Raw genomic sequence first — 19,747 nt, 5'->3', positions numbered from 1 at the left:
GGACATTAAATTAGCAAAAGATGTATTATTCCCAGATTGTGCTTTTAGAATTAATGCCACTATTTATGTATATGCATTTTGCTCTCCACTGTTACAACCGTGAACTGATTGTAATATATTTTTTTACAAATTCAAATTTTAAATAGAATGGTTCAAAAACAATTATATTACATTACGATGACTACCTTCAAATTATTTACTAACTGAAATAAACGCAAACAAATTAGACAATTCGTGTATTATAACAAGCTAAATAAATATTGTTAGTTCTTTTGTATTTTGCCGAATTTTTGTAAATTTCGTTACACAAACATAGCCTTTTAGATACGCGTCTTAATATTCTCTTCACCGCTTCTTTATCTAAAGGCCTATGTATGTATGTGAAGTTCCTATGTTTCCAACTCCTTGACGAACTCCAAGACTCCTGACAAAGTTCGAAAGTTCTCCAATTCTAGATTTCATTTTTTTTTTTTGGAAAAATAAAAAGGTTTTTTATTTTATCTGGTTTGTCTTTCAATTATTATTATATATTACTATAGTAAACATATAACCAGTTCACTCATCACTCAGCTGCGAAAACGACTAAAAGGACGAAATACATACAACGTCAGTTTAATTACGTAATATGAGATTTCCTCTCGATACGCAATCAACCGATCTATATTAAAACTATACGATAATCCCATTACGGAGGATTAAAGTAGGCTAATCCTTTAATTAATTACACACGCAGTACTAGCAACATTAATAATAATTACGCTTACGATTTGTATAACGAAATGTGTATACGCTAACCGGACTCGCATTTTCACTTCGATTAAATTTTGATACATTTTAGTTTAGTTCGTATCTGTTTTTCTTGCAGCAAATATTATTGTTTCTCTTACCTTTATCTGTCTTACTTTGACAATCGTCCAGGCAAAGAGAACGCGCAAAATCATCGTTTCCAAATAAGTACTTGTTTACTATCTTGTAATATATATAAATTACGCGTCACGTTTTTTGTCAGCAATGGGTTCCTAACCTACTTAACCGATTTTAATCAAATTTGATCACTGTGAGTAGTTTTATCCAACTTGAAAGTTAGGCTATATTTATTTTGATATTTGTAATTATTATATTTAAGAAAAAAAATAGGCGATACGAATTTCGCCAGGTCAGCTAGTGTATTATATATTATTAACCAATCAATTTTGTATAAGTAAAACATTTTTGTACTGAAGCAACGACTTTTGAGTTTAGCACATTTAACTCAACTCAGCAAAGGAACCCTTTTCATTTTACAGTTATAGTATAGAATGTTATAATTTATCAAAAGGAATCTGTTCCATTGAATGTGCGTAATTAAGTATTTAAATCACATAAACCTATGGGACGTAGCGGTTAAATCCTCTATTATAAAATTTAAATATTCAATTTCATTTTGCAATAAATGTACCGCAATTATTGTAAAATGAAATTTATTGTCATTATTTGTTCTAAATACAAATTAGTGGCTGTTTTTCCGCATGCTAAGGTCGGAGCATTAACGGTTTTTTTTTCAATTCACATGTGATATAAATGACATAGATTTTTGTCCTTAAACTCGCAAACAATGTTACAAAATATTTGATCTATATAATTCATACTCTTAGCATACAGTTGCTGTAATATAAGCGTTGGAACTACAAACTGTCAGTTATATTAAACATCATTTTATTGTATATGGTATGTTGGTATCATACTCAGCAGATCGATATGTCAAAAGCCTCCCAATTCTATTACCAATTCACGAAGGGAGCTTGCGAGCCTCACGCGTCTCACGTCTTATTCTAAATTGCGTTTCAACTTGAAATCGACTAATCTTCTAACATATTGATGTTTCCGGGTCTTTTATGATAGAATACGAATTAAGCTGCTTTGCGTAGTTAGGCTTAATAACACGAATAAATGTGAAACAACCATTCATGTCAGTTGAGTAAGCCTTAGTTTTGCGTAAATCACGGTTAGTTCGTTATTCGGTAGATTCTCGTCTAAAATGTTATTTATATCATAATCCATGCGGGGATTTCTCTTCGACGATAGGATCAACGTCAACATGTATCAGTCAAACATAATATTTATTATTTTTATTTTTAAGATAGATGAGAGATAATCTATAATCTTACAATTATTATTTATTGTATACCAATAAATAGAAGAGAAAAGTATAAAACAAGGACAATAAAGTTTATGTGTCATATCGCTGAAGTTGGTCTTTCGCTGAAGACTTGACGAGTGATATCTTGCAGATAGTTTTTGGGCAAAAAACACGAAAAGACTGAAACGAAACGAAGGTGTACAATTAGAAAATAGTATAACATAATGATGATCCATATATGTATAAATAATTATTTTTTTATTTTTATTTATAGAGTTGTCGCCATTTGTGCGGCACTGGCAACCGGCGAGCTACGAGCCTGTGGCGAGGCAGCGGTGGCGTAGGGCTGCGCCCCTCACCCCGCCTGCCACCACGCTGCGACTCTTCTTCACAGCTCACAATAGGTAAACAAACATATATACATTGTTTCGTTTTGGGTCGTAGAAGCACATTCAGGTTTTTTTTTTAATCGTTAACCTAAAACTCACAAATAAGATGAAAAGAAAATATTTCCGTACTATCGATCTTCAAAAATCTATTATTTATGTTATTTTTAAATACATTTTACAACGTATTAATGATAAAAGAATTGTAAATATCGTATCAACATTATTAGATTTTACCGATAGCAAACAAATCCTTAGAATTTAGAATATTAGTACAGAAGACAGAATACGTGGCTATTGTCCATAGTTTTACTATTTCTAACGTCTTGCTTATTTTCTTATTAAAATGAAAATTAAAAATGTCTTCAATTAGGCATAAAAAGCATTGATGTAAATATATTGTGGAAATCTCTAACAATTAAATTATTAATAATTAAAATTAATTAATTATTAAAATTATCGTCTACATTAGTATAGCTAAATGATAAAATTGTTGACTCATAAACATAAAAAATATTTTTTATTTATTTGAAAGCATATAAAATGTCTGAAACGTGCGTCAATGAGATTAATTTAAAACCAATTTATATTTTTATATAAAAAAAACCGTTTCAATTTAATTTATATGAAATGTAAATATATCTGAAACTACCAGATCAATCGGATCACTATCAATAAATTTAAATGTACGTACCTTTTTCAGTAAAAATACGTTAATAATATTACTTCCAGCGACGCAAAATTTAATAAACAATCTTTTTATAAATATTTATTTTATGCAAATAGCACAGAAACTACGATAAAAGTATCGTAGATTTTTACTTTATATTTGTTTTAACTATTTATACATTTGATGAACTATATAATATGTTTATACAAATATAACCGACCAACACATGTACTCGAGAGATTTTAACGATGAGCAAAAGGAACCAAAACAATAACTTGTAGAATTTTTCTTCCGTCTGTCAATCTGTCTGTCTGCATGCAATAGAGTGCGATTTTCACAGTTAGGTCCTGGAGATCTATCTTAAAATATGTTGTAAGTTTCATCTTGATTCGCGGTCTGGAAGTGAAGTCATTACCCTGCAAAAAACTGTAAAATTATTTTACCCACAAGCAAAGAAAATAATACGATATCTATTTAAACATCATTTATAAGTAATACATGCAAGCAAAACAGTGACCATTAAATACAAACGCGGGTAAAACCACACTAGTCGACTAGCTACGATATAAATACTAACTTTCACTGCTTGTAAAACACACGCCTCACAATAAGCGGAATTAAAAGGACATCAAGATTTAAAATCCCAAGCATTACAACGACCCTCGTGTACACTAAGCTGACAGCACATATCCACAAGTCATAAAGTACCTGATAAAGATCACCCTTCTTACTGATGTCCGCACATCAATTCCATTACCGCTGAGACCGATAATTATTGACTAGACACGTTGCGTGTCCCGTCGATATACAATGTATCGGACTATCTGTATCGGGCTACTTTTATAGCTCCGTTGAATTAATATTAAACACGAACTATAAGCTTGCCTATTTTCCTTTCAATATTTACACAATGTTGTTAGAAGCGAAGAGAGTACATAGTAATATATGAAATATTCAAATTTCATTTTGGTGTAACATAACATTTACTTTGTAATATATCGCTAGGATAGATTTCATTCAATCAATCCTTTTTTTTCTATGAATGAGTGAAATGTATTGTATCCATAATGGATTGATTGCGTTTTGAATAAAATGCTTTTGTCCAATTGTGAGAAGGTTATCATAATGAAACGTGAAGTATTTTAATTATAAAACATTAAAATATTCATCAATAATTTAAACCCCGTTTGCTATCGTAAAAACCTGTCGGAAATGTTACTTATAAAAACCTTTACGAATGATTTACGTACGCTTCTTTATCCTTTGTATTCAATTTATCATTAAACTCATTTTGATTTTAATGTCACAGACGTACGTAAAATAAATTGTAATATCGATAAGATTAATTTGTATTATCGACCAATAAATATAATAAGTACACCTACTATGTTAGTATTTTAAAGTTCCTATTATCCTATTTATAAGATTTCATATCATCATCATCAGCATCATTTCAGCCTATTGCAGTCCACTGCTAGTCATAGGCCTCCACAAGTTCGCGCCAAAAATGGCGTAAGCCCATAGTAGTAGGTAGATGTTTAGAGTTCATATATTAGGTATTAATTCGTAATGGGTAACTCAAAAACTATAAGACCTATCTCTTACCTATAGAAATCTTTGTTATCATTGAAAAGTACAGACTATATTTTAATAGGTGTAAACGGAACAGTCAAAATCTTGTAGTTCACGCGAGTAAAGACAAGCGGAAAGCTAGTTAGTTATAGAATTGATATTATATAGTACTAGCTGTGACCGCAATCATGTCCGCGTGGAACTTAAAAAAAATTATTGTTCAGTTCGCAGAGTTATAAAATAAATAAATTTTCATAATAAAAGTAGCCTAAGTTACTCCTTATTATATCAGCTATCTGCCAGTAAAAGTTCCGTCAAAATCGGTCCAGCCGTTTCAGAGATTAGCCGGAACAAACAGACAGACAGATAGACAGACAGACAAAAATTGTAAAATATAATAGACAGACAGATAGACAGACAGACAAAAATCGTAAAACATGTTATTTTGGTATATTAATATGTATATATATATATATGCATTTAGTAAAAAGCGGTTATTTTTAATATTGAAAACAGTCACTCCAATTTTATTTATTAGTATAGATAATAATCCTCTAAGGGTAGCTAGTTGATATATAATAATCAGTTGCTCTATTTCTAATTAATACTGATATCGGCATTGACACGAACGTAGCTCGCAGTAACATTAATAACATGTTACCGAATGTCGGTTATATAATAAAGCATGGTGATTATTGTATACGCTTGAGTAATGAGGGATCCGATTCAATTATATGAACGTTAACTACCTTTCTTCATCCTATATACATAATGACTCCCGCACCTGTTTACCTCTAGTTACCATAAGTTTGCATAATATCTGCGTAAAACCACCTTACATGTTGCTTAATTTATGTCCAACGAGCTTTTGCGCAGATTTCCCTTAATTTTTATTGTATTACATTGAAACATTTTCCGATGTAACATAGTTAAGATATTAATAAGTTACATTTCCATTAATTTAAAATAAGTACTTGCTTTATCGAAACTTTAGTTTAGACTTGGCTGAGGAGAAAACAATTAAAAATTTAGCGCGTCTATTAATATTATTGTCTGTCGGGAAACACAAACTAAACAAACACGAATGTTCAGACTACCACAAATTGCTTATTATCTATACATTTATCATGAGTGGAGATCGATCGTGCGACCATTAGTATAACAGTCAACTGTTGTGACTACTGCGGCAACCGATAACAATCGTAATATTTATTTGTTATATCGTTGTAATTTACTATTATAGACGGCTGATTTTACTTTTTACTATTTATTATTCAATTAAACTCAATATTTTCAAAACTTCTAAAGACACACATCAAAATAAATAAAGACTTACTCTTCAAATACGAACGTGAAATGTATTAACATCACAGCGATGTTGTTTTTAAATTAATGCTCGGATAAAATAAAAGTTCTTGCACGAACTTCTAGTAAAAGGAAAAAAAAAGTAGGAAAGCAACGATTGTTTTTACTCTTCGTCGAGCGAACCGCGCCGTGTCTAACAAATCGAAGATACCCATCCAGACTAATCCATTTGCAGAAGTAGCTGCGGCGACCCTCCATTCCCTTAATTAAAACGTTCCGAATCGAACGTCGATGTTTTATGCCCTTTATAACGTACATTGAAAATAGATCGCTTAAAAGAATCGTTTTATCTTTTTTACCGGAGCTATCTACTCGTCGCTTTTAGGGATCGATGGATCATTTAATTTTATGTCTTTCATCGCTCGCCGTATCGCCGAGCGTCGACTAGTTGTGTCAAAATATATTTATATCAATTTCTATAAAAAATTATACTATTATACCTATAGCTCACATAAAAAGCTAAAAGTGCTTTAAAACGTCAACGTCTGCGTCACTAAGCGTCAGCGTCACTGAACGTCAGCGTCATTCGTTTCACAATATTTCACAACCCATATTTTTTTATCTCAAGTGATGTCTTTCATTTTTTAAAGAGAAAAGACTCTTATTGAAGAAAAAAACACATAGATTGATTAAAAAAAATGCCATTAATTAAGTTACGGTAAATATTACAAAAATGAAATTTATAAAGATGGATGGTTTGATGGATTTCATTTTGTTATTCTTTGTCATTGTAACTATTGAACCATTTTCTGTTTAAAATTTAATATCTATAGAGTTGAAATAAGGTTTCTATGGCAGATTGAGATAAATATAAGCATGAAAAACTTAACGTAACAGTGTAACTGATCACAAAACTACTAAAATAGAAAATTGTAAGAAACAATAACTAAGGCAGTCAGGAATTGGTTCATAAACAAGGCAGTTATCGTGACATACATCAGTCAATAAAGTCAAATAATTGTTCTTTACTATCCGTCTGATATAAAGGTGTGCTTACTACCTTTGTTCATAATATTATTTAGAAAACAATTTGTTTAAATAAAAAGTACGTCAAAATCTTCAGCCAGAAAGGTTTTAGGATAGGCAACACGCTTGTAATGCTCCTGGAGTTACAAGCGTCCATAAGCTACGAATCTACTATAACCGCTTACCTTCATCGAATAGTACGCTTGTCACTTTTTTAGTATGAAAAAGTGAAGGTGCTTATAATACTATTTCAACACGCCTAAAGTAAATAATTGACAGGACACGAGGTAAAGTTTCACGTTCTTTCCCTCAAAATAAAGTAATTTTATGCTAATTGTGATAAATAAATGATAAATTTTATTGGTAGACTTTTAAAAATTTCAAATATGTCTGTTTAAATATCAGTAACATTTTGTTTAGAAGAAGATAAGCTACATAATACCTGAGACTTATTATGTCATAAATAAAATTCGCAAAATAAATAATAGAAAATTAAACTTAATGTTTTACTGTGTTGAAATGTAAAAATTTAAATAAAGTTTCTTTCTTTCTTCTTTCTTTTCTAATGTGTAATCTAGTCTATGGTTACGCCATTCCAGGCAAGTACGTGTTTTTTTTAATTAAAAAACGAAGAATTTAAACTAAATACAGATCAGCCAATATCTATCTATACATATAATAAAATGGTAGAAAGTCAAAACTGTACATTGAATATTTTTTAAAGAGAATACTCGGGGTGTGATCTACAATCGATACCGAAGCCAAAAATATAGTTTTTAGAATTTTTGTCTGTTTGTCTGTCTGTATGTTTGTCTGTTTGTCTGTAGGTATGTCCGGGATAAACTCAAAAAGTACTGCATGGATTTACTTCAAATTTGGCACGAATATTATTAAGAAGTTGGGTCAAGATATAGGCTACAAATTATCACGCTATCACCTACGGGGAACGAGCAGTGAACCTTTATTTCTTCAACGCATTCTGTAACAACGTGTAATCTAACGACGCATATTTGAATGTTGTTATTATATTAATAACCATGCTATAAGCTAGCTTCATACTATAAATAATGACATTCTGTAGTATATTTATTATCAGCATTGCACCCGTATTAAATAATTCCACAAGACAATGACAACACACAATCAGATTTTTATACGACAGTACCTTCGTACGAGTATCATTTTTTTACGGCATTTCAATACCGAGGAACTCAGATATTTACAACGTTTCATCATTACAGCCTATACAGTCCACTGCTGGACATAGGCCTCCACAAGTTTACGCCACAAATAACGTGAACTCATGTGTTTTGCCCATAGTCACCACGCTGGGCAGGCGGGTTGGTGAACGCAGTACTGGCCTTGTCGCACCGAAGACGCTGCTGCCCGTCTTTGGCCTGTGTATTTCAAAGCCAGCAGTTGGATGGTTATCCCGCCATCGGTCGGCTTCTTAAGTTCCAAGGTGGTTGTGGAACCTTGTTATCCCTTAGTCGCCTCTTACGACACCCACGGGAAGAGAGGGGGTGGCTAAATTCTTTAGTGCCGTAGCCACACAGCACAACAACATTTACAACGTTTACCTAAAGATATTTTTTTAACTTTATTTAAAAATACAGCGAACCGGATTTAGCCTGTGGCTTTTTTGTTAAAACCCACCTTAAGTAATTTAATAAGGAAATTAACCGTATCGCTAAATTCTTGGAAATCTTAAAAATGTAAGTAACGAAATTATTGCCAAGAAATTTACACTGGAATGTAATATGTTTAAAAACGATTCTGGGTTCCGTAACCTGTAATGGTTCCCTTTTTTTTTGTTTCTTTTTAAAACTAGGCTATATATCATTTCCACAACTGCATCATTGGAATAGTAAAAAAACATGCTTGAATTTTAAAAAATATGTATTACTATTTCTATTAATATATTACAATTTATAGAAATATATGTATACACAAACAATTACACCAGACTTACATACACACAAAAAACAACCAAACTCGAATTGGAAATCGAATCCAAACTGCGTTGATTTGTCAGTAAATTTAAACGTCAAATAATAGTAAATTTCTCATAGAAGTAACATGTACTTTCGGCGTCATCATTAAAAAAATATGAAGTATAATTTTGTACAATGTCACCGAACTCTTTTCGACGGACTCCCACTTACTTACTTGACCGGTCCTAATAACATTCTTGCAACAATGCTTAACATTTCTCAGCGTTAAAAAATTGAAGTAACCACGCGACTGTGTTAAAATATTGAACCCATTTAATAGCACAAAAGCCATTAAGCGCAACAACTCTGTTGCATTAGCGGAGGTACATCGATGATCATGGATTAGCCATTCTTCCGAACAATTTGGCTGAGTGCAACGTTTTAAAGCTTTCTGTTTGCATTGTTTCCACAACAGATTACAGTGTAACGATTATTATTAGGTAAATAGATGTTTACCGACAGAATTTTATGTCTGTAATTTGCGTAAACGGTGAATTGGCTCGGGTTCAACGAGTATTAGGTATAAGTTGGTACTTAACATTGTGGGCTTCAATTTTGAGGTTTTATTTTTGAAATGTTTGTTGTACGAGTAGCTTTTTAATTTTAACGTTTAAAGTTATGTAATTTAGACAATTAATATTAATAATCGATTATTAGCGGCATTATGTTGTTAATCGACGTATAAAAATGATTGAGGATGGTTGAAGTTGTTATACGGGTTTGTAGGTGTCAGCTACAGTATTTGATCTTATCTTAGAGTCGTTTACAGTCAGGTTAAACCAAATAAATAAAGTATCGATATTTTAAACAGGCTAATTTTAATTACTTAATATTTTAAATTTATGATGATATTCATGATGATAATATATTAAATAGGTATAATAATAGATTAAATAAGTATACCATATGTATAAATTCGAATGTCTAATAACTTTTGAAAATTGAAATATTTTATGCACTATAATTGCAGCAATTAGCAAACGTATAGTACCCAGTTATTAACAGTAATGCATAAAACATTTTCATTTAAGGAAAATTATTTAAAAAAATACTGTGGGTACCTTCTTAATAGTTCGGTATTAATACAAACTGACAGTAATTAACCATGACAATCGTCAACATGACATCTAATAAAACAAAACTAAAAGGACATAGAATGTGGTAAGGTAATTGATTGTTCCCGAACATTGTCCCACTTCTAGTTCTGGTCGCATCGTATTAGTGTAAACGTAAGCCAAGTTTAATTGTGTTCTCGTCTGCGACCGAAGCGTTGGACCTCACCGAAACTCTTAACAATATCAGCGTCGGAATTTCGCTTCACCGGAGGTTAATCCCGGAGATCTACGTGCGAAGTTTTTGTGACAAATTGTAAAAATATTTCGCAGGGATAACGGAGTTTACGGAAAACGTATAAAACTTCCCAGCGTTTTGGTAGAAAGTTTTGTTGAATTTTGTGTCGGTTTCATAATGAATGTACCCTTGTCATACGCCGTAGACCGTTGTGCTCTGAAAGAAACAATTATCCGAATCCGTTTGACGACATCGTTTTATAGTTTTGTAGTATATTTCATTTGTCGTACACAAGCTCAACGATCTTTATGTTTGTCTTGATCAATTTATTATCTACATCTATCTCGTATATAATTTTGAAATTCTAGTTATAAAGATCTACAGAAAAACTATCAGCTTAAATATATAGCAGAAATATATCTATTTAACTATAATTTAAATGAAATTGCGATTATTATTTTTTTAATATTCTATCCAATAAAGTCTATATTTAAATCTCGGCTGTTATAAGAAGTTCTTAAATGACAAATTTTGTATTTAATATTCGATTCATGATCGGCTATGAAAGAATCATCGTAAAAAAACTGCATGAATTAAAATAATGAAAGATATATTTTGCTAAATTTGGAGTAGTAAAAAAATATTTAATATACTGTGGCACATGTTATTTGCTTCTTTGTTGCGTGACTTTTACAAGCTTTTTTTTTAAAACCAATTTAGGGATGCGGAGGAACAAGATGTTGAGTTCCTCGTCCGCCATCGCAAAGGGAGGATCCTCCGACCAGACGGGTATTGTGTCTGGTGGGCTACTGGCCCAACGGTTGTTTGTTGGGTTCTTATACATATATACTAATACTCAATCACTTTGATAGCACGATGTAGGATACGTCATTTTTTTCTAGTTTTTGTATGTCGCGAGATAGATGTCGCTACAACCAACATTATTATACGTTACTATAGCTAACCCAGCAAACGTCGTTTTCCCTTTCGCTTCAGCCTGTAATATCCCACTACTGGGCATAGGCCTCTTTCCCCATGTAGGAGAAGGATCAGAGCTTAATCCACCACGCTGCTCCAATGCGGGTTGGCGGATATATTCCCTTCTATGACATAGGTATTTATGATAACAACTGGGAGCGATGGGTTCACGTGCTCTCCGAGGCACGGTGGGGATATCCACAAGGGCAGACATCCAAACCAGAAATAAATATTTGTACAAATACTAATATCCATTCCGAGCGGAAATCGAACCCGCAATCCGTCGGTGCTTTAGGCGACTACTCGAACCACTACATTAAAGCGGTTGTTCAAAATAAAATTCATATAGTTAGATAGTAATTATAATATGCTAGACATTTTTCATTTAAAACCTAATATATTTAAAACTGTCATCAAGCAATTAAATTAATTAAATGAACTGTGATTGTCACAAAATACTGTTACTGTAATTCTGAATCGTATATAATGTTGTGTTAAAAAAAAAACTAAGTTTGTATTGTTTGTATAATTTTAAAGTTTGCCCAATTAATATTTGTCAGAAGTAATAAGTGAAAACTTAATTGGCTTATGAATTTTCTAGTTTGTAAGAATCATATGTGTAATTACAAGCTGTATGTTTTCTTCATAAATAAAATAAAAAAAAAAAATAGTTTTTATTTCTCTAAGCTTGCTCCTCCTTACTCCTTTTCACTACTTCTATTCTTTAATTAAAACTTAGGTAATATATATATATATTTTTAATAAATAACAATATTTTAACAACTAACCGGAAATATTTTAACCTAAACGAACATTAACTAAAAATTAAGTCAGAAAATTTAAATTTAAAAATTATGCCGACGGCTTTCACAGCCATGTGCCAGGTATCTTATGAAATGGCCTCAATATTGCCTTTAAAAAGTCAGGACAGCGAGTCAGGGACGAGCTGAAAGCTCTGCTTGTTACCAGAAATGAGTAATGGCTTCGGGAAATTGCGTTCCCTAATAACTTCTTTTCCGACTTTTCAGTGTTGAGCCACCCAAATAAGGACAGACGGGCGAATGTTGGCCGACTTCCTAATAAAAGTTGGTAATTTATTCTGTCACTTTGTTTTGATTTAAAGACACTCTGACACAAGAATTAATCATTGTCACGGATGACAGAACGTAATGTTTAGATGGAGCAGCTCATTTATGAATTGAGCGCCCCAGCTTTGCCTTTATGGACCCATAATCTTCATATTACTAATTCAAAGGCAGTAGAATTGAACGAACAATGTATAATGTTAACGAACAATGTTTTATTACTGTTGTGTAAGACAAATGTAGGCGATTTGCTCACAAAGTAAACTATTGTCTTGTTTAGAAGATTATTGGTTAATATTCATGAATTATGAAAACTATTACTAGTCATCAGAATTTTAGATTAACCTTATAATCCCGGTTTCTATAATTTAATTATTCCCAAATACCGAGGTTTTACATAGTAAGTATTACTATATGTGTCATAAGTGTGTTGAGATGTAAATGTTGACATTGAGGGACAAAATGGGCGATAAAGGAAATGGGTCCATCGGAGAAAGCTTGAAAATGTCGTCAGTGATGGACAAATTAAGGAGCTAAAGGTTAGGGTAATATGCGTATATTATGAGAATAAAAAATATATATTAGAATAATAAATATATATATTCAAATATCTATATAAATAACAATAATAATATATTATATAGAGAAGAAAGTATATAAACGTGTGGATATACGATTTAAAATAATTGTGTTTGCAAGCAAACGAAGAAAAACCGATTTCAATCAATTCGACAAGTAATACAACGTACACGAAAAAATAGTCAAGTAAATACGCATTATCAAAGATTATTCCAAAAATTGTAATTAGATCTCGATGAAATTTAAATGTGGCCACATGATAAACATCGGCTTTCGATTAAATTAAAAATCATTAAAGTCGGTACACCCAGTAAAAAGTTATGCGGATTTTCGAGTTACCCCTCGGTTTTTCTGGGATCCCATCATCAGATCCTGGTTTCCTTATCATGGTACTAAACTAGGGATATCTTCTTTCCAACAAAAAAAGAATTAACAGAATCGGTTCATAAACGACGGAGTTATCCCCGAACATACATAAAAAAAAAACATATATACGGTCGAATTGAGTAACCTCCTCCTTTTTTGAAGTCGGTTAAAAAAGAAATGGAAGCTACTATGAAAAAAATAGATTAGTGTTAAACGACATAATTTTTTACACCATTATCGTAGCAAACAGGCGTACGCTCCCATCGGATGATAAGTGATTAGCTCAGCCTATAGACACCAGTAAAAGCAGCTCGCTCTTAACATACTGCATCCTTAGCTCTACCTTAGGCTACCTTACACACCGCAGGCGCGCAAATTACTTAAAAGCAGTTCCCCTGAAATCTTCGGTAATATTGAGATAACTAACCAGTCGTGTGACTCCAGATTTAAGGCAAGATTTTCCATCTATATCTTAATCTTTACAAATTAATAAAATTGGTGTCTGTTTGTAATATTAAAATAACCGCTTTTTAATAAATGCATATGGATTTACGACACGGTACATATACCAAAATAAAATTTTCTGCAATTTTTGTCTGCCTGTGTGTCTGTTTGTTCCGGCTAATCTCTGAACCGATTTTGACGGTAATTTTACTGGCAGATAGCTGATGTAATAATGAGTAACTTAGGCTAATTTTATTTCAGAAATTTATTTATTTTGTGACTTTGCGAACTGAACAATAAACTTTTTAAAATTCCACACGGACGAAGTCGCAGGCACAGCTAGTTCAAAATAAAGAAAAACCAGTTTGATAATTGTAATACGTGTTTAATAATTTCACTTTATATTTCATGGATGTTTAATGATTTATATTAACTTATTATTCAGTAAAGATTAATCGTATATAAATGAAATATTATTTAAAAACAAGATCTATCGTATATATAAAATTCTCGTGTCACAATGTTAGTTACAATACTCCTCCGAAACGACCGGACCGATTTAAAAAAAAAAAAATTGTGCATATCGGGTAGGTCTGAGAATTGGCCAACATCTATTTTTCATACCCCTAGTTATATAAAGGGGTAAGGGATTAAGGGGGGTAATAACATATACGGCAAAACAACGTTTGCGGGGTCAGCTAGTTTTTCCATAATATGCATATCAAACACGTATAAAAATAACCTGAGATCAAATAACGCACAGAAGTGTTAATTTAACCGAATCTCTCCATCATCACTAGCTAATAAGAAAAGTAAACTAAATCCGCTACATTAATCTTGTTACTTGTCTCTGCGTGATCGAATAACTTCCTGGCTAAACTCACCTTATTAATATTTATCAAACCGTAGCTAAATATAACTCGAAATCATCCGGAGCAGTCAAATATTCAGGTAATTAATAGGGAAATTGAGTTAGCTGTTTGGTATTTGGTTAACAGACAATTAGACATACTGCGAATTCAGTGAAGCTAATTAATCGTTTCTAATAATGAGAAGATACTTTCGTGTATGTATAACGTTATTGATTTTCTAGAGGATAAAGGCAAACATTATCCAAAATCTGCGTTTTTAAACGAAATTTATAGATCAAGGTCTTATGTCCTCCCGCAGCGTGACTGATATATCAATTAATCCTTTGTCTTTAATGGAAAATTAGCTTTTTCCAGCATATATATTTACAGCTATGATATGTTACAGTCTACTACATTTGTATTCAGTACATCATTATTTATTAATATAGTAAAAATTACTTCAGTAATTAAATTAATGACATAAATTCTTCTATTCCTTGAAACATAGAATCTGAACCCCCTGAATCTGAACCTACTTACTTCCCTGTCGGTTTTCTTCGCCAAGAAAAATTATTTTATTAATATTTATCCCATACTACACAGTTTTACGTGTCGTGAAATTCTATTATAAACAACGTGTAGTCTAACTTTGACCCTTGTTTGTGCTCAATGAGCTAACGCTTAAATCGTCGATAAAGTAAACTTTTGTATTAATTTATACCGTTATATAAACACAATGGGAGTTTTTGTCATGAGCCAGAAATAAACGACTTTTTCTTTTTCGAATCAAGTAATAAACTAAATTGAGGTGAATTAAATGATTAATGAAATGAAATGGAAAAGAAATCATGCTTGACACATAAAAACTGTACGTTTTGTTCATGCTTCATATTGTTGATAAATTATTATTAATTATTTAAATAAAAAATGTCTTATCTTATATATAAAAAGTACTCTCACTCTAAAATACTCCTCCGAAACGGCTAGACCGATTTTTATGAAATTTTGTGTGCATATCAGGTAGGCTTGAGAATCAGCCAACATCTATTTTTCATACCCCTAAGTTATAAATATATATTTTCAAACGTTAGTAATATTAAAACAGTTTAAATGGAATACACGAAAAATATCAATAACAATTGAGCTGAATCATTCACACCCCTATATTTTACATTCCTTTAAAATATAAATTCAAAATATCCTCGGGACTTGCGTACAAATTGAATATACGAGTACATATGACTACAATAAAAGATACAAATCATGTACTCGCATAATTCCTCACAATTCTGAAGAATATTTCATTCCAAGTTGCGCTAAAGTAACGTTCAAACAATTTCAATGCTATTTGTATAATATTACAAGTTCGATACGAACAATGTTTATAACAATAGTGAAAATTTTTCACTATCCGTACCATAACAATATATCATGAGCTCGAGGATAGGAATCACAAGTTTTCCTATAACGAAGTTAGAACAAACAAGTGGATACTGGTGGTAACGTCATTACATGGTACTCGTTAGTGGCGCTTCTGATCTCGTCCAACCCACACTTCATTCTACTCGATTGTGAACAATTTATTGTGTTACGAGAACCGTCTGCTGCGTACCTTCCTCTTCACATTCGAACATGTAGTAGGAATTTAGATAGAATTTTTTTCCGTTCAATATTTTTTTAATAAAAATTTATACTGGCTGACCTGCGTGGTTTTACCCGCCTATACGTTACTAAATTCTGTTAAATTTATGTGGGACGTGTTAAGTGGTTTTATAGCCTTAAGTTTTAACAATTATATAAACCATGCATATAATAATACTACGTTTTATCCTAATAAAAAAAAATGCGAAATTCATTCAAGATAGAAGAGTTCAAAATTCTTGACTTTTACCAATTGAGAAATTAGTTTGAAATTTGTAACACTAAATACGAGTGTTTATTAAAAAAACAAATAAAGAGCTCCACCAACTGTTTCGTTTTCAGCTCTGAATAGAAAGCGGTATGAATACATACGCAAACGTAGTAGTATTATTTATTCTGTGTTGTGTAACAAAATACACTTTTATAGTCAACTTTTATTCAAAGTTGTTAAGTCTACAGCAATTGCTCAGTTCGTGTCTAGTTCTGATTTATAATTCAGTCATGCAGAGAGTTGTTCATCTACTTGTTCTGACGGAAAATTTTACATTTGTTTCTTTATGTATTAATTGTAATTAAATAACGAATTTATTATGATATATAATCGTAGTCTATAAGATTAATATTTATATAATGTATACTGTAGGGCTTTTTCCTTTATATACTTTTGCATTTTAATGATGATGGATTAAAATAGGAGTCGTGTAAAGATTATACAATATTATAAATATAATAATAATATATTATAATTATAACAATAATTTGTCTTCCAATAAACACAACATTTCTCGTGTAGACAGGGTGTTACATCTATAAATTACCGAGCCGTATAACGCTGATATACCGCCGGCACGTGAGTGCTTTATGGTACACTCCTGGCTCACTTTTTGCACATGCCTCAAAGTTGCCTTATGAATAATTAGGTGTCACTTATACGTGACAAGGTTTTGCTTAGCTTACGGTCACTTTGGTAAAGAACTATTGAAACCTTAGTTTATGCACTTAGTAAAGTACTATAACGAGCAAGAGTGAGATCCTTTTTAAAATCTTGTTTTTTTTTAAACTTTTTTAAGTGTTTTCGAAAGAAAAATGTTTGTTGTTGACTAGCCGCTCTGCAAGATCATTCGCCATTACATAATGTCATAAACTGCTGAAATCATCGTTATTCATAATAGAAAAATTATTCTAAAGTGTAATTTTGTAGTCTGGTTTGCTCTCAAGCCAGGGATTAGTTGGCAATTGCTCTGTGTAAGAAAAAGCAAATCGATGCGAATAGCATAAGTAGACAAAGAAAAGTCCGAGGAAATTCAAAAAAGAAATTGGATAAGATTCTGCAAATACAAATGAAATGAAAAAAGTGTTGGTTCCTTAGACGAAAAGTATATGATTATTAAATGTTCAAATTACTTAAAAATCGCCATTGCTTTGACGCTTGTCATTGTTTGTTTGCAAGTTTGTAATTGCTCCCGTGATTCAACAAAATATAACAATCAGAAATACTGAAATTGTATTTCGATTTTTGTTTAAACCACTAGATCAGTAAACAAGCTTACGGCCCGGCCCACCTGTATAAAATAGACAATATTTCTTATTTTTATCCGTATCTGATTAATGGTGACAAAAAATGTGTTTAATTTATTTCATTTATAAATAATGTATTTTTACAATATACAATACAATGACAATTTAAAATAACAATGCAAAGCATTTAGTACACTATAACAATAAATAATTTATAACTAATAACTATTTACTTTGACTAAAGTATGAATGAAGTAAGCGTAACGTCTTTTTTATTCCTAAAGGTTGGAATGGCAAACAACAGTATTATTTTATTATACAAAACAAATTAGTAATCCGACATTGCTCGACATAAGAAGCTAGGTATTAAAATATCATCAGCTGAGTACGGTATAAATCAAGCTACTCCTATAACACTGATGTAGTGGGTGAACGTGGACACTTTACTGCCGGAGTTCCTAAGTTTTATACACACTAAGTTTTCCTGTTAAATGACTATAACTTTTGAACCTTTGGAGTATGTTATCGAGCAAAGTTATCGATGTACAATTTTGATTTAAGTTTTCTAAACTTATACCGTACTGATCTATTTTCCTTTAGAAAATTTATAAAGTAGTATAGGTAGAAAAGATTTAAGAAAATTTGGTGCATACAATCATGTACTTTGACGTTACGCCGTTTATGGAAAGATACTTTTAATGTATTTGCCCTTTTAGTGTTGAAAAGAATTTCATTTAAATACATTACGTTTTTATTTTAATCTAGATGTGAGGGAAAAGTTTTGTAAACCATAACATTTTTCCCAAAAATAGGCGTTTTGAATAAAAAATGAAATTCACAAAATAATCAGAATCTCAATTTTTCTATTGAGATTAATGAGAAACACATAGAAACTAATCATATTTATTATACGATATATCTAATGTCTTTAGGTTTACTGATTGATTTTTTTTTTTCGACAGGGAGTTTAAACTAGTGCTGCAGCCAGACCCGAGCTCCGTTTTCGCGGAGGGCGTGCAGTTCCACTCCTCGGCCGGGCCCATAGACTACAACACCGCACATGTCTATTCCGGGAAATTAGAAGGTAATAAATTACAAATACAACGACTACAGTATTGCAAGTATAACTATATGTGTTAAGCTGAATAGATTCTCAGCTACTTAATTCAGGGTTCGCCAAACCGATTCATAAAGGTAACCGTTTGAAACGGTTACCGTATGAATCGGATACCGATTGAAAAGGTTACCGTTTTATTTCGGTTCCAAAACCGTAATAAAACGGTTACCGATTAAACTGTAATACCGAAATATAACGTTATGTATTTCGGTTTTAAATGATTCGGAGAAGTAACAGAGAAAAATGAAGAATCTGTAATGTTCCTTTGCTTTTATTGATAATGCTTGGTTTTTCATAAGACTGGCTTCTTTAACTATGAAAGTAATTAAGTTTTTTGTCTTGAATTATTCGTTATACGCAATATAAACATTAACGCGAAAAAGAGATGAAATCTTGCTCGCGCCACGCCCGGGGCCTGTCGTCTATCACAAATAAATAAGTTTTAAGTAAAATCACGCAACACACGGGAGCGAATGAGATAGAGATATGGTGTACGTTCGGACCGCAATCCGAGCTAGCGCAGCGCAGCTACAAGAACGGGAATTGCCCGCTTAAACTTACGACGCGAACGTTATGCCTACTACCGGTTTATTTCGATACTGTATTACCGATATGATTCGGTTACCGAATGATTCTCTTACCGTTATTTTGATTCGATAAGTACCGTTTTATAAAGGTAAATAACCCATACCGGAATATCCCTGACTTAATTACTATGTAAGTAAAACTCATTGTAAATCATCCATCATAAATTTTGCCTCATAACGCTAATTTGTAAAAAGTACATTCAAATACTTCTAAAAGCG

The 19,747-nt window shown here is 31.9% G+C and overlaps 1 protein-coding gene across 1 annotated transcript in view; it reads left to right on the top strand.

Moving 5' to 3' along the window:
• Window positions 1-1,011: 1,011 nt before the first annotated feature.
• LOC123655116 overlaps window positions 1,012-19,747 on the top strand; it is a 36,242-nt gene continuing 17,506 nt past the window's right edge. The window contains exons 1-3 of the mRNA XM_045590952.1: window positions 1,012-1,015; window positions 2,394-2,523; window positions 18,787-18,908. Of these exons, the coding sequence (XP_045446908.1) occupies window positions 1,012-1,015; window positions 2,394-2,523; window positions 18,787-18,908 (256 nt within the window). The remainder of the gene's footprint in view (window positions 1,016-2,393; window positions 2,524-18,786; window positions 18,909-19,747) is intronic.

The sequence above is a fragment of the Melitaea cinxia genome, chromosome 7 (assembly GCF_905220565.1).
Source record: "Melitaea cinxia chromosome 7, ilMelCinx1.1, whole genome shotgun sequence".
Classification (NCBI taxonomy): domain Eukaryota; kingdom Metazoa; phylum Arthropoda; class Insecta; order Lepidoptera; family Nymphalidae; genus Melitaea; species Melitaea cinxia.
This window is presented reverse-complemented; position numbering and strand designations above follow the sequence as displayed.